Genomic DNA, 14,681 nt, shown 5'->3' with positions numbered 1-14,681 from the left:
GTGCTCGGACATCGTCATTCCTGAATACGGTAAAAGCAGTTGTAGTTCATCTGTTGGACAGGGTCGTGTACCTTTACAGAAAGGAAAAATGTTACGGATGTCAAGTCGATCACCCAAGTCAGATGCAGCACGAGTGTTTATTTCCGACCGAAGAATACTATCTGGATCGAAACTATGATGAAGTGGTAAAGAGACTGTGGACCGTTCGTTTCATTCCAGCTATTCGGGACGCTCTACACCAGAGCCACCTTCACGTGTCGGAGAGGAGAGTCTTTGGAGCTACCGAGGCGATTCTGCACAATCTCAGAAACACCAGACTCTTTGAGGCTAAAATGAAGAAGCTTTACGAACAGCTTATGGAGAACGACGAGACCCATCTGAAGACTATAAGAGCAGCTTGGGCCTTTTGGCAGCATTAGGAAGAGTTTTTAATTTTTTGATACTTTTTCGTTAAAGTACACTCTTAAAACTACTGGGTTAAAAAATAACCCAATCATAACCCAGCTGCTGAGTCACTATAGGACAGAACACGCGCTGGGTTGTCTTAACCCATATGCTGGGCTGGATCATTTTAACCCATACATTGGGTTGTTTATTTGACCCAAGCTAGTGATTGAAATTAACTATATTGTTGGGCTAAATAGAATATAATAATAATGTATAATAGTGTAATGAATAATCTCCAAACACACCGTATATATATAAAAATGCATTTATTCATAATTTGAACATCTTTGGCAAATCGTCAACATTCAGGCCACTATAAAAGAACAATGCAAACAATACAAATGCAACCCCCCCCCCCCCAAAAAAACCAAAGAGCCTTAAAACAAATGATATATTACAAAGTGCTGTTATCTGGACCAACTTCTCTTTCAGGTTTAAATAACATGAACATGTTTAAATATAGAGATAAAACATTTCTCTGCCCAGCAGAAACTATATACAGACACAAACATAACAAGGTCAATAAATAAATGAAGTAAATTAAATAAGTAAATAATAAGTAAATTAAATCACGTAAAGTAATAAAAATAAAATAAAAATAAATGAATTAACAGGAATAGTAGGTACTGTAAACGCGGGTCAATGTTTTGACACAATTAAAGTGTGTGCCTACTGTCTTCTGCAATCATGTTTTGTGTCAATCATGTTTTTAGAGAGCAGCTGTCAACTTGTTTGACACACATCACTAAAAGGCTACTTCTCTCTGTGTACCTTTAGGCCAAAGCTGCAATTGATGTCCTCATAAATTTGACATTTGAGGATTCATTTTCCATCAATGTTATATACTGCCTGTTGGATAAACTCCCAGGTGGGGAGACACTGCTTTGTGTAATTGAGGTCAAACACAAAGAAAGCCTTAAAACACAGATCTACTGCACCCAGCAAAGTGTCCGTTTCAATGGCGTTGTCTGACACAATGGTGAAGGTCTGGCATGTTGTCATGTCATCACCAAGACACAAGATGTGCGGGAAGGGTTGAGTTCTCTCTACTGTCTGTAGGTACTGTACCATGTTGGTGCCCACCTGTTAATTACACAACAGTTACTTGCAATATAACCTGCCATTTAAGTTAAGCATGTTGTTTTTATTATCTTTTTTATTGAAGTATGAAAATGCTAGTATATAAACACAGAAACACCCACCATTATTGAAGTAGAAAAACAAAAGTAAAACTTACTGGTTGGATATTAATGAAGGACTTGCGGGACTCCTCTATGGTGGGTCTGTGGACTTTTCCTCCAATCCTGTAGACCGATGGAGGAAGCAGAATCAGCAGGACTTTCAAAGCTCGGTCTACGCAATATAAGAAAAATATATATTAACATCAACATTTAAATAGTATATAAAGATGGTGTTGAATGGTAAAAACAAGGCGTGAATTGTATAGCCTATTATAATCACAGGAAGTGTTGTGACATCTTATCAGAATCAGAATCGTTATTGTCACATCACAGGTTTACAAAAACACTGTTGTAAAACAGTGGGTGAAATTTGTTTTTGTGCAAGCTCCATCGTTTTGATTGTTTCCAGAAAGAGAAAGAAAAGGAAGGGGGGGAGCAGGAATCAAAGAAAGACAAAAGGTATCTAATGAAGTGGTTCACAAACTTGTTCATGTATTTATGTATTTGTCAACACACTCCCATCCGAAAACATGTTGTGCAAGGGACCCCATACAGATGATTGTTAAAATATTAAAAAAATTGCAGATCCACAAGCTCACAACGAGTCTCATTGGGACGCAATGCAAGCATGTACATCTGCTATTTTCAAAGAACCGGTGTGTGTTACATAGTAAGAAATAGCTTACCTGGTGTCATGTCATCAAACACCAAGGGCAGTTTTCCCTCTCGCTGGGCATATGTAAGGATTTGGTCACTCATAGTAGCCCAGTTCTGAAACAGTTCTCTCACTGCCTCTGGATGAAGCTGCTGGAAGTCTTGTGATATCTGATACATTTTGAAAAACATGAAAAACAATAGAACAGTGTTTAAAGAAATGATATGGGCTTGTAGTACCTGTTAGGAAAAGGGTTAGGGGACAATTTGACAGCCAGTGTCACTTCAACAGGTACATTATTCAATTATTACAAAGTATATACTGTAGGGTCTAAGTGGTTAAACATAAACTTGTAGTGCATTGCAGAGTATCAGTCAAATTGTCACGATCTGTCTGTGTTGTGTTTTGTCTTGTCTAGATCTGTTTTTGGTTTCCTGTTTTATTTTGAAAAGTGTTCACCCCCCCCGTCTTGTCTGTTGCTTCCTGTCTCTGTGTTCCCTCCTGCCTGATAACACAATTGTGTTCACCTTGTGCCTCTGTGTTTTCTCCTCCCTCCTCACCTGTGTCTTTTCTTCCTTCCTGTGTTTTCCCTCCTGTGTCTGATTGTGTTCACCTATTGCCTTTGTGTTTCTGCATTCCCTCCCTGTGTCTTGCCCTGTGATTGCCCCTCTTTGTATTTAGTCAATCAATCAATCAATGAATGTTTATTTATAGCCCAATATCACAAATGTTACATTTGTCTCAGTGGACTTCACAGTTTGTACAAAATATCAGTATGACAATACAATTTAGTCTTGTCTTCCCCTGTGTTCCTTGTCGGTTCATTGTCTTTCCTGTCACCCTCCATGTTTGTCACTGTCGTTTTTGGCTGGATGCTACCTTGTGCTACCTGTTTATGGATTCATGGTTTTGTTTTGTTTTTTCATTGTCAACAACCTTTTGTAATTAAAGCTCGCCTTTTGTTACACTTTGAAACCCGCTTTTCCTCAATCTGCATTTGGGTCCTGCCTTACTTCAAATCCTAACACAAATAGAGTATCATTCAAATAGACAAAACCGCAATAGCAAAATCATTTCTTACCATGCCAGGATTGTCTAAAAGCCTAGGGAACTCAGTCAAGATTTCCGGGAGGCTTTTAGATCCATTGCTGCGAATCCACTTGCCTCTATGTAGAGCTGTTTGATTCATGTAGTCCTCAACTTGGGACACCGGATACCGATTGACCTTCATCCATTCAACCATTTCTAGAAGTTTTTCAGGAGGCACATCATATTCTGTTGAATGATGAGTACAGAGGTCCTCAGATTCATTATAGCTGATTTCAAACATTTGGGGTTCTGGCCTACTTGGGAGAGTGTGTGAAAAGTCGCCAATCGGTCCAGCGGTGCCTGAGACTAGCTTTTAGAAGATGGATGGACAGAAGAGTCATGGGACCTAAAATATAATCCCTTGCATTTGTCTATTCTAGCCTGGCGGGGATAATTAATATTGGTTATTAGTATTACCTGGTGTACTGGGGACGGTCGGTTCCTTCTGTTGTTCTTGGTGGCGTGGTCGTTTCAGAATTCTCATGCGCTTCCTGGCGTTCCTCAAGCGCTCCTCCAGGAAACCTGTAGCAGGTTTGTGATTTCGGCCAGTTGTGTACCAAGCTCCCTGTAAAAGAGAAAATTAGATTCAGATTAAATTGGCCTGGCGTAAACCATGAAGATGGTTACATGGGATTTTAAGGAGCAATCCCAAAATGTGTGTGTGACTGTGCACTAGGAAAAACGTTTGAGCACATTTCTTTTAGGTGTGTGTGTATGGAGTGTTCTCCTTTATGTGTTGATTGATTAACTTACATAGCCACTGCCTGTACCATCCAAAAGGCAAGGGAATTCATACACCAATGCCACGGCAAGGGCTTTCTTTGTGTCTGTGGATGGCCTGTTAAAATAGACAGTAGAAGTTTGTCAAAGAACGATGAGATGAGACAGTAATCATTGTTACAAATATATGACGATTCAAAACCATGAATTAAACACTGAATTGTGATGCGCTTTTAAAGTGCATTTGAGTTCTGCTGTTCACCGCATGCACTCCTCGGTTGTTGTTGAAGGTGTGTGATAGCCAGTGTTGGACAGCAACATCGTACATTTACTTTACTGACATTTCTTATCTCATCTGTTTGAAAGTGTATGTTCACAGAATAATTCATATGCGGCTCACTCACGTTTCACCATTGGTTTCCAGCAGGTGAGATACAAGTAGTCTTACAAGTTGCTTTCTCTGCTTGCTGATGATGGAGCGCTTTTCTTCTAAACTCTGTACTATTTCTTTCCCCCGAGTAGTGCCTTGAAGAATCTGGCGAATTGCCTATAAAACATAGAATGAATCACAATGAAAACTGACAAAACTTTGGGAGGACATTTTTCCCTCCAATGTTTAGGTTGGTTGGTTCAGGATTTGTAGTGCCAGTTATTACACTGGCCAGTTATTACACTGGCCAGTGTAATAACTGGCCAGTTATTACACGGGCCAGTTATTACACGGGCCAGTTATTACACTGGCCAGTTATTACACCGGCCAGTTATTACACCGGCCAGTTATTACACTGGCCAGTTATTACACTGGCCAGTGTAATAACTGGCCAGTTATTACACTGGCCAGTTATTACACGGGCCAGTTATTACACTGGCCAGTTATTACACTGGCCAGTGTAATAACTGGCCAGTTATTACACCGGCCAGTTATTACACTGGCCAGTTATTACACTGGCCAGTTATTACACTGGCCAGTGTAATAACTGGCCAGTTATTACACTGGCCAGTTATTACACGGGCCAGTTATTACACCGGCCAGTTATTACACCGGCCAGTTATTACACGGGCCAGTTATTACACGGGCCAGTTATTACACTGGCCAGTTATTACACCGGCCAGTTATTACACCGGCCAGTTATTACACTGGCCAGTTATTACACTGGCCAGTGTAATAACTGGCCAGTTATTACACTGGCCAGTTATTACACGGGCCAGTTATTACACTGGCCAGTTATTACACTGGCCAGTTATTACACCGGCCAGTTATTACACCGGCCAGTTATTACACTGGCCAGTTATTACACCGGCCAGTTATTACACTGGCCAGTTATTACACCGGCCAGTTATTACACGGGCCAGTTATTACACCGGCCAGTTATTACACTGGCCAGTTATTACACTGGCCAGTTATTACACCGGCCAGGGGCGCAGTCCGCAGACAGAGAAGAGAAAGAAGAGAGAAAAGACAGAACTCAAGTCACACTGTCAGTCAGTCACGACAGGAGGGAGTAGAAACTAAACACACACAACCCACGAACACAAAAACAGCAAGTGAGCCTAGGAGTATGTTTTAGTACAAAACATCTCATCAAATAACTTGACAATTGTGTAAATACATGTTAAATTAACAAATCGTTGAATAAATTAAAATTCAGTATCATTAGGATTGCATTTTCACTTGGATTTCTTTAGTCAATACTTACAAATGATGGTTGCAGGTTCAACGTCTCAGTCAGGAGATTACTTGATGTGGACTCCTCCATTGAAGTGTCTACAGAACTTGGAGAACCCTTGGTGCGTTAGTGGCAATGGCAGTCTGTAGAGAATCGGTTAAGGGATGATTCCAAAGACTTCTTAAACCATATAGATGATAGAACGGTCAACTTCAGAATTCTGTCAACTGTATTTACAGAGACGGGATCAGGCAATGCCATCACAAATGTCCTAAATCAATCCTACCCATATGTGAGCAGCTAATCATCAGCACAGCTGGACCGATAAGTGTGAAACTTTGCACGCACACTCCCAGTAGGCTAAGGAAGAACCTCTGCCCCACACTTTTCAAATCGCCTCATGGTGGCAACAGCCCACTTCCATGTTTTGGCCTATAACTCTTGAACCCTTGGTCGTGCAGGCTCATGACTCAACTCCCCGTATAAGTCATGACCATTTGTGCTGGACTATATTTTCCACCAGTGTGCATTTTCTCCAAAACACACTTTTTGCTGCTACTTGAACAAAACTCATACAAATGGTACACATCTCTGCAGCCATGTGATCAAGATGTATCATTCAGATTTATCATATTCCATTCCAGTTGACTCTAATTTACTTTTAAGTTCCTACTGTGGAAGAACTTGTTAGTGATCCCAGGCTAAGCCAATCTGGCCTAGCGGAGATCATTTCTAATTTCTCTCTACACCAAATATCTTTGCAGCCAATAGCCAATCTACAAGCTCTCAATGCTTTGTGTTGCTTTTTTTGGCAAATATCCCCAGAATTTGGATGCAGCGGTTAAAAGACTCTGTATCTAAGTGAAACGTATGAGTAATTGTCATCATCTCTGTAGGACTTCACTGCATGGACACCGTGATAGTCCTGGAGGTAACTCTGATCAACAGCAAACACATTAGTGGTTGCCTCAACACCATAGGCAAACACATGCCTATCAAATCCTACTGTATCCCACTTTTGGACAACAAGCTTGACTGAGTGATCCAAGACTAGAATATTTTTCACTAGGCCAAACTGGGGGTCTCCATCAGCAGCGTAAGACAGAAATACTGTCACGCCAGGTCTGTATTGTGTACCACTAACCTTTACCCAAGTTGGCAAAAAGGTTTCAGTAAAGGGTGGGATATCTTCAAGACCACTTTGTACCTCACCAAAACCATCCATTACAGCCAGCTGTGCTGTGACCTGGACCAATTTCAGTTTCCGGTTTGAATACATCACCAGCGAGGAGGGAGTAGCACAGAGTCATCTGATGCCTAAATGCCATTGTCTTGCAAATATTTCTGAAGTTGCAGGTGATGTGGCAGATGCGTTTAAAAAAGGCATGTTTCGCTTCAAAACGCATTGCCCAGAACTGAATCAGGGGTCCCAACTTCAGTATTGCACCTGGATAGTGCACCATTAAGTGATGCTTTGGAATAAGGTGCTTGTGGGGGTACAGCTCAAGGAACAGAGAGTGGTGCTCTTCAATGATGGCGGCTAAATAAACGGTAACTTCTGGTGTCAGAGATGGAGAGAAAACAATTTCCATGCATTCCAGAAGGAGGAGCAAGAGCTCCCAGTGTTTATTCTCTTCCGGTATGAGGTCCCCAATCATACACGGAACATGCCTGAGAAGACACCATGTTTGGGATGCAGACTGACGCATTGCCCTTTCTGGAATTCTAAGTTCCTGCTTCCCAATCACAGTTGGCTTGTTCTTGACATCAGAAAAGCCATAATCAAAACTGGTGATTCTGAAGTTGAGCGTGTCAAGGGTAAGGTGTTTGTCCTCAATCAAGGAGGCGAGAACCAACTTCAGTTCAAATGGACCTACCCCTTCCAACAAGCCATGCATAATATCCAAAACCTTGTTGTGTGTCACATTAAAGTTGGATCAATTATTCAGAATACTGTCTCTCTTGACACCAGTATCTGACATGCTGTTACGACTAACATCTGCAGCATAATTTGCCTCATTTCTGATCAGGGATGCATCCTCTTTTGTCTGTGTCTTTGTTGTGGTCTTGTGTGCCTTGCAGATGCGACAAAAATAATTACTGGAGAAGCACTCAGTAAATCCAAGAATGGCATTCAAGCCGAGATTGTCCCCACACAACTGGGCAACTGAAAATCTCATTTCACCCTTAAAGTGAGGTGTGTCGAGAGAGATCCCATTGACCTCAAGATCCTTCAGTTCCTCTATGACTGGGCGCAGAACACTATCAATCCCATAGGTTTTGGAATCATCCACTTTGTAAACTGCCACCAGAAAGTGTGATGAGAGTTTTGATAAAAACGCTGGGGGCAAACTCTTGATGACCAAGTAAATGAACCCCAACTTGTGCACTGCAACCTTTGATCCCAGTGGGTTGACTGTTTCAGTCATCGTTGTACAACAGAAGTGGAACAGACACTTCCCTGGAGAAGAGAGGATGCTGCTTACAGTATTCCCCATCATAGAAGTCTGAAAGGACTCCATCTTCTCTTTGCTGCCAGGCAAAGATGGCATCCAAAATGCCAGGGATCTCAAGCACTTTAAGCAAGAGAGGTTTCAGGGGGACACGATAAAACGTATCTTGCAGTAAAACCTGTCTAACTGTCCCAGTAGCAGAGGCCCTTCTCTGCACAAAGGACTCTCCAGTGAACGCCTCCTCTACAGGGTCAATGAAGTTGCCTGACTTGACAAAATACTGCATCTGTTTGAATTCTGATTCAAACCCTTCGAATGGACTAGCTGCTGCCTCAAAATCATGGGCCAGTTCCTTTACCCCGGGTTCATCACTATGACCACATTTCTCAAACAGATACATTGTCTTCCTCTGGAGTGAACTGACAATGTCCGAAACCAAACTAGATGTTTGTTGCACAACAAAACGTACTGTACTGTAGGTCTGTGCCGATTTAGCCTTAAGGGTTGCCAAAAACAGAGCTATTCGCTCGGTTATGGTTTCTGGTTCCAAGTCATCCCAGTAACCATCATGTTCATTTTGGACCTCTACAGGATCAGAATTGTCTACATTCATGGGAACTGAAATGGATGCTCTTGAGGCCCCCCTGGAATGCTGTTCAGTGCCATGATAATGGTCTGGGACATAATGCTGCACAAGGTGTCTTCTGAAAGACCGCACATACCCAAAAGAACGCCTGCAACCATGTTCGTGGCACTGCCAGAATGTTGAAGCACTATTCATGCCATGCACTGCCCTCAAATGAACAAACAGACCCTTAGCTTCACCGGGTATCACTTGTCTGCAGCGAAAGCATGTATATGCCATCATTAACTACTGTAGCTGACACTTCTTAAAGGGCAAGGCAAGGTGTGAAACAAATAAGTGGATGGAGCAGAGAAGAAAGCTTATCTGCCACTTCAGATAAAAACAAACCCTTTACTCACAAGTTCCTTGTGACATTTCTGGAATTTGACACGGTGTCCAATTTTCGGTATTAGCGAGGCAATGGCAATGGCATCCAGCAGGCGGAAACTTTCCTCATCAACTTCCTGGTCTGAAATTCAAAAATGAAAATCATAAAGATTGTAAATGTGGTTACAATTGTGGGACCAGATGTAGGCCAGATTGATGCTTTTAACTTCAATATTTAAAAAAAAAATCTTCCCGGGGGAACATGCCCCCGGACCCCCCTAGAGGAGGTGAGGTCCCCCCCCCCACTTAAATCATGTTCACATGGATAGGATACTAAATACATTTGGATTGGTTGCTTTTTCTTTGCACAGCATGAAAGAAAGGCGAAATGAATGGGCTGTGATTTTAGTTTTTTTAAGCAGAGGTTGAGTTCAATCATTTGTACGGCCCTCGGAGGATGTTGTAAAAATGTAAAGGAAAAAGGTTCCCCACCCTTTCTGTAAATAATAATAAAAACCCTTGATTTATAGCTTAACATCTCTGTCTCCTATTGATCTGAGTATATTATAAAGAATAGCAGTTAATTGAAGCATTATAGCACAGGCGTTTGTCAGATGGTATATTACGCTGTTTCTTTTCTGCTTCGAATAGTTCTCTCTTTCTTCACCTACCTGTGTTTGCACTGAAACCAATGAGCACCTGCATGTGTGTGAGAATGGCCCTGACTCCATGTCAGCCCAGATCTAAACTCCTGGCAGGACAATAAGCTCCAGCTCAATTCTCACACTGAACAGAACAAAGTGAGTGAGGGACTGCAATATAAGAGGGACAGAAAGAGAAACTTTAAACTGTTCAGTTGTTATGATGTAAAGACTGATATTGTTCTATAATCGGCTGAAACTGTGAAGTCATGATGTCAAACGGTTAACAAAGAAAAAGGGAAACTCAAGCTGCTGCTACACTTTATTTTAGTTATCTAAAATTAAGCATTTTAAGATGCACACATTTTCAAAAGCTATTTTATTTATTAGAGGAAACTGAGTTATTTAGTTTGTTAAAGTTTCACCTATTCTGTTTACAGTTCTGTCATCACATTATTTAATACCATTTGTTAAAACACTGTTGTTTCTTTTGATGTGAAATATTATGTATTTAATTTAAATTAAAAGCAATGTTAATTTTGTTCAAAATGTGTTTAGTTAATTTAATAATATGTATTTTTGAATCAAGTATTCATCTTTATTGTCTTGTTAGTTTCCACATGCCTAAAACAAGCTCAAGCTACATCTACAAGTTGATGGCTAAATAAGAGCGTTTGAGAAATTGTGCAAAGCATACAGTAATAGTCCGAATAGTCGATTAATCGTTTCATTAATCGATAGATTAATCGATTATCAAATTAGTTGTTTGTTGCAGCCCTACCTTGCTCTTTTTAATATATAACAACATATTTAATAGTAACATCTCAACATTGTCTCAATAAAAATTAACTTACCTTTAAATGTGTCAATCAAGTTCTCAAGCTGCCATGCAGTCAACGTCTCTGTGACAAACGTGTCCATGGTGAAACCCTCTACTAGAATCACATCAGATTAAGTACATTAGAATTTCACAAAACTGTGCAATGTTTTAACATTTATTGTAAGGTACCAAGCTACTAATGTACAGTTACTACAGGGGGTCTGCCAAATCTCTCCATGAAGACATTTTAATCATTCACGAATTATTATTATTTGCCCCTGACACGACCTAGCTAGCTAGCTGGTTGGTGTGCTATGCTAAGCTAAGCTAACCTATGGTAACACGTCGATGGCAGGGAACTAAAATGTTACATTATGTGGTTCGGTGACTCCGGTCACTCACTCCTAAAAATAACTTCAATAGTTGCTAACTTTAATGATTAATGTAATTAATAAATAACTCTAGTAACCTAAACTTACCTACATCAATGAGCTTCTTTGTCGTCTGTCTGTCCGTGTGTGTGAAAGCCCGCGCCCGAGCTGCATGCTGGGAAAGAGAGTTGTGACGTAAAAGCCATCTGATTTATACTGCCTTATTGTACATCTAATACTTTTGCACACAAATCCAAAGCTATAGTTCAGACCCATTTATAGCTACTAGTAGAACACACGTCTTTGTAAAATAATAATTCATAGCATCACAACGTAAATTCAAGGCTCTTTCACTCATTGACAGAAATGTAAAACATTTGTAGCCGACGTTAACTGCTAATGTTATACTTTGCACAGTCTGTTAAATGCCTAAAGATCCCTATTGAACTGTTATCACAACCAGTGGCGGCGGGTCATTAGGGGCAGGTGGGGCACAGCCCCACCTAGTGTCAGAAGAAAGTATTACAAATAATGATTACAAAAAAATACTAAAAAATAAATAAAAAAACATATAAAATATATTTTAAGGTCATGTTTAATAATCTGATTCGTCTGTATATTTCTGTTTTAGTCTGTGTTCTTCTAATTAGTGTCTAGAGTGCCGTTTTGAGCTGTTTAGAGCCATGTGGGACAAAACCCGATCCTGCCCCTCCCTCTCACAGTCTAAGTGAACGGTGATTGTAAAAACTACACTGCGCATGCTCAGAGTATTTTTCTATTTAATGTGTGTGGCAAAAAAATAATGACCGTAGGGGCATAGTGCTCCCATCCCCACCATAAGTCATCTCACATAATTCAGAATTGATTGGCTGTAAGTACTCACGTGTGCAGTGCTGCGAAACGTCACGTGTAGTTTGAAGAGGAGACGAGAGAGCAGCATATAGCTAACATCACCAGCGATTAAAAGAAGTAAAAAACTGAAAGAAAATGAATGAAGTTGACCATTTACTGGAGCACACATTTGAGACACTTAGTCTCGGAGAGAAACTGGAGGTAAAGCGCCTCGGTGCCCACCATCCACCGGATTTCCAAATGGTCCAGACTGCGGGCAAAGTTAAACGTGGGTTTAACGCTGAGTGGTTTGCTAAAAAGAAATGGCTAACGGCGAGCATCCAGAAGAATTCCCTCTTTTGCTTTCCTTGCCTGCTTTTTGGTGAAGATCAAGGTACTTGGTCGAGGACAGGTTACAAGGACTTAAAGCATCTTTCGGAGAGGACAATGAAGCATGAGAGCAGCAACAGTCATTTGGAAAATGCCGTAAAATTGGGATTACTTGGAAGGGTGAATGTTGCAGCTCAGATTGACAGCGCCTACAGACGCGGCATTGATTCTCATAATAGGAAGGTGGAAGAAAACAGGTACGTGCTTGGTCGGATCATCACCTGTATTAAACTGTGTGGGAAATGTGAGACAGCACTGCGGGGCTACAACGAGTCGGCGGACTCTCTGAATCCAGGGATATTCAGGTCAATTTTCGAGACAATGTGTGAGGGCGATTCCAGGCTTCGACGGCACTACGAAGCTCAGCTTGTTTTCAAAGGGACATCAAGCACCATACAGAATGAACTCTTGGACTGCATGTATGATGTGTACAGGGAGGAAATAGCCAAGCAAGTGGACAACACATCATTTGTTGCCGTTCAGGCCGACGAGACAACCAATGTCTCCTGTAAATCGCAAATGGTGATTGTGCTGCGATACATTATGCCTGACCTCACAGTTACAGAGCGTTTTTTGGAGTTTGTGGAAGTAAAGGACAAAACTGGTGTAGGTCTCTCTAACAGCATCAAGGCTGTTCTGGAACCCCTGAAGCTGAAAGAAAAGCTAATCGCTCAGACCTATGACGGGGCGGCCGTCATGAGCGGTAACGTGCGCGGGGTACAGACGGTGATGAAGGAGACGTACCCAAACGCTCAGTTTGTTCACTGCTACGCCCACCAACTGAACCTGACCCTGCAGCAACTGTGTTCAGCAAGGATGAGCATCCTGAAGGTGTTTTTTGCAGATCTAACTGCTTTTTCCACTTTTTTCTCCGGTGCTCCAAAACGTGTTGCAGCTCTTGCAGAGGCAACACAGAGACGCATCCCACGGCCACCGGCTGTGAGATGGAACTTTAAAAGCAGAACTGTGAACGCGGTTTGGGAGACCCGAGATGCACTACTTCAGTGTATGAAGCATATACGCGCACAACCAGGATGGGATGCGGTCACCATAAGTGAGGCATACGGCCTGTCAAAGAAACTGCGGGACCGAGCATTTATGCAGCTCCTGGAGTTTTTTTCGTTGCTTATGCCAGAAGTGGATGTTCTATACAACACTCTGCAAAAACGAAGCATCGATGCACCTGGGATCAACAGCGCGCTCTGCCGTTTCAAGGAAAATGTTCAGAAAATGAGGCAGAAAACTGATGCATTGGCCGCCACTGCTCATGATGGAACAGACGAGCCAGGCCGACGAGTCAGCAGCACAGCGCCGGTGATGAAGGAGGCTTGTGACACAGTCATCTCACAGGTGGAACAGAGGTTCTCACAGAGTGACCATTTGATCGCTGCAAAGCTTGTTGACAGCTCATTCTTCCCACAGCATGTCCTGTCATTTCCTACACCTGAGCTTGACTGCGCCGTGAAACTGGGCCTGCGTTGGGAAACAAGGAGAAGTTGAAGTCTGAGCTGACCACGCTCTACCGCCACAGTGAGCTTCACACTGGAAACACTGCCCTGTCTCTGTTGAAATCCATTCACGAGAACAACTTGGAGGAAACGTTTGCTGAGACTGTTATTTTGGTCAAAATAATAGTGACAACTCCGATGACGACATCCGAGTCAGAGAGGAACTTTTCCACCCTCAAAAGGATAAAGACTTTCACTCGCAACACCATGGGACAGCCGCGACTTAACGCATTGGCCATGCTTTCAATTGAAAGCCAGTTGATCCAGCAACTACAGGACTTCATCCCCAAAGTGATAGACACATTCTGTCAGAGGAAGGACCGCCGTGCCGCTTTTCTTTTCAAGTGAGCCTTCAGCTTTGGTAAGTTCATTTATGTCATATATTTTGTTGATCTTCTGTGTTTTGCCTCTGCTGGATCGATTGATATTGTGACCTCGATGATGAGTGTCTGTGTTTTCCTTATATTTACAGTCTATGGTGTTTTAATGCTAAAGCATTACGGTTGTTGTTATTGTTAAGAATTACTTTGTGATGGTGACCTTTACTCCATGTATGAAGGTGCATTACTATGACATCCCCACGCTGTGTACGTAAATGTATGCGCTCACAGTGTTGCTCCTGTGGTCTTCAGTATGTAATTTGACACTCCCCCTCTCTCTCTCCTCCCCCCCTCTCTCTGTCCCCCCCCCTCTCTCTCCCCCGACCTCTTTCTGCCCCCCCAGTTTTGTACACCTAGAAACGCCACTGATCACAACTCATTAAAAAAATATAGGTTACAGAATTGTATAATTATATAAATATAGGTAAAATATAGGTTACATACCTTGTGTTTTGAAAAAGATGATTCCAGAATGATTCAGAAGTGGGAAAATGAATAAAGCAACCTCTGGGTTAAAAATAACCCAGGCGGGTGTTCAACTGCAATTGAAGCCCTAATAACCCCTTTGACCCAGCA

The 14,681-nt window shown here is 41.9% G+C and overlaps 1 protein-coding gene across 4 annotated transcripts; it reads right to left on the bottom strand.

Moving 5' to 3' along the window:
• Window positions 1–829: 829 nt before the first annotated feature.
• On the bottom strand, window positions 830–11,270 carry LOC117556481. 4 transcript variants are annotated; one of them, XM_034231805.1, is made up of 11 exons: window positions 11,105–11,270; window positions 10,660–10,740; window positions 9,197–9,306; window positions 5,790–5,902; window positions 4,497–4,639; window positions 4,126–4,210; window positions 3,790–3,937; window positions 3,365–3,558; window positions 2,315–2,453; window positions 1,685–1,800; window positions 830–1,530 (listed from the first exon to the last, which is right to left on the bottom strand). In XM_034231805.1, exons 4-11 carry the CDS (start codon window positions 5,847–5,849, stop codon window positions 1,270–1,272), a joined length of 1,146 nt encoding a protein of 381 aa, XP_034087696.1. In that variant the 5' UTR covers window positions 5,850–5,902; window positions 9,197–9,306; window positions 10,660–10,740; window positions 11,105–11,270; the 3' UTR covers window positions 830–1,269. The 4 variants fall into 4 exon arrangements, with proteins under 4 accessions (XP_034087696.1, XP_034087695.1, XP_034087697.1 ...); XM_034231804.1 differs by having other exon boundaries at window positions 11,109–11,270; XM_034231807.1 differs by having other exon boundaries at window positions 1,279–1,530; window positions 1,685–1,751; window positions 11,109–11,270.
• Window positions 11,271–14,681: the final 3,411 nt, after the last annotated feature.

This window comes from Gymnodraco acuticeps, unplaced genomic scaffold, assembly GCF_902827175.1.
Source record: "Gymnodraco acuticeps unplaced genomic scaffold, fGymAcu1.1, whole genome shotgun sequence".
Lineage (NCBI taxonomy): Eukaryota > Metazoa > Chordata > Actinopteri > Perciformes > Bathydraconidae > Gymnodraco > Gymnodraco acuticeps.
This window is presented reverse-complemented; position numbering and strand designations above follow the sequence as displayed.

What these genes read in the sequence shown, in the direction of transcription:
- LOC117556481 (XM_034231805.1), bottom strand. Translation starts at nt 5,849, where the DNA reads ATGGAGGAGTCCACATCAAGTAATCTCCTGACTGAGACGTTGAACCTG. An exon ending in ATGGTACAGGCAGTGGCTAT is followed by an intron (nt 3,938 to 4,125) that starts GTAAGTTAATCA and finishes TCTCTTTTACAG; the next exon opens with GGAGCTTGGTACACAACTGG. An exon ending in GTTTGATGACATGACACCAG is followed by an intron (nt 1,801 to 2,314) that starts GTAAGCTATTTC and finishes TATATTGCGTAG; the next exon opens with ACCGAGCTTTGAAAGTCCTG.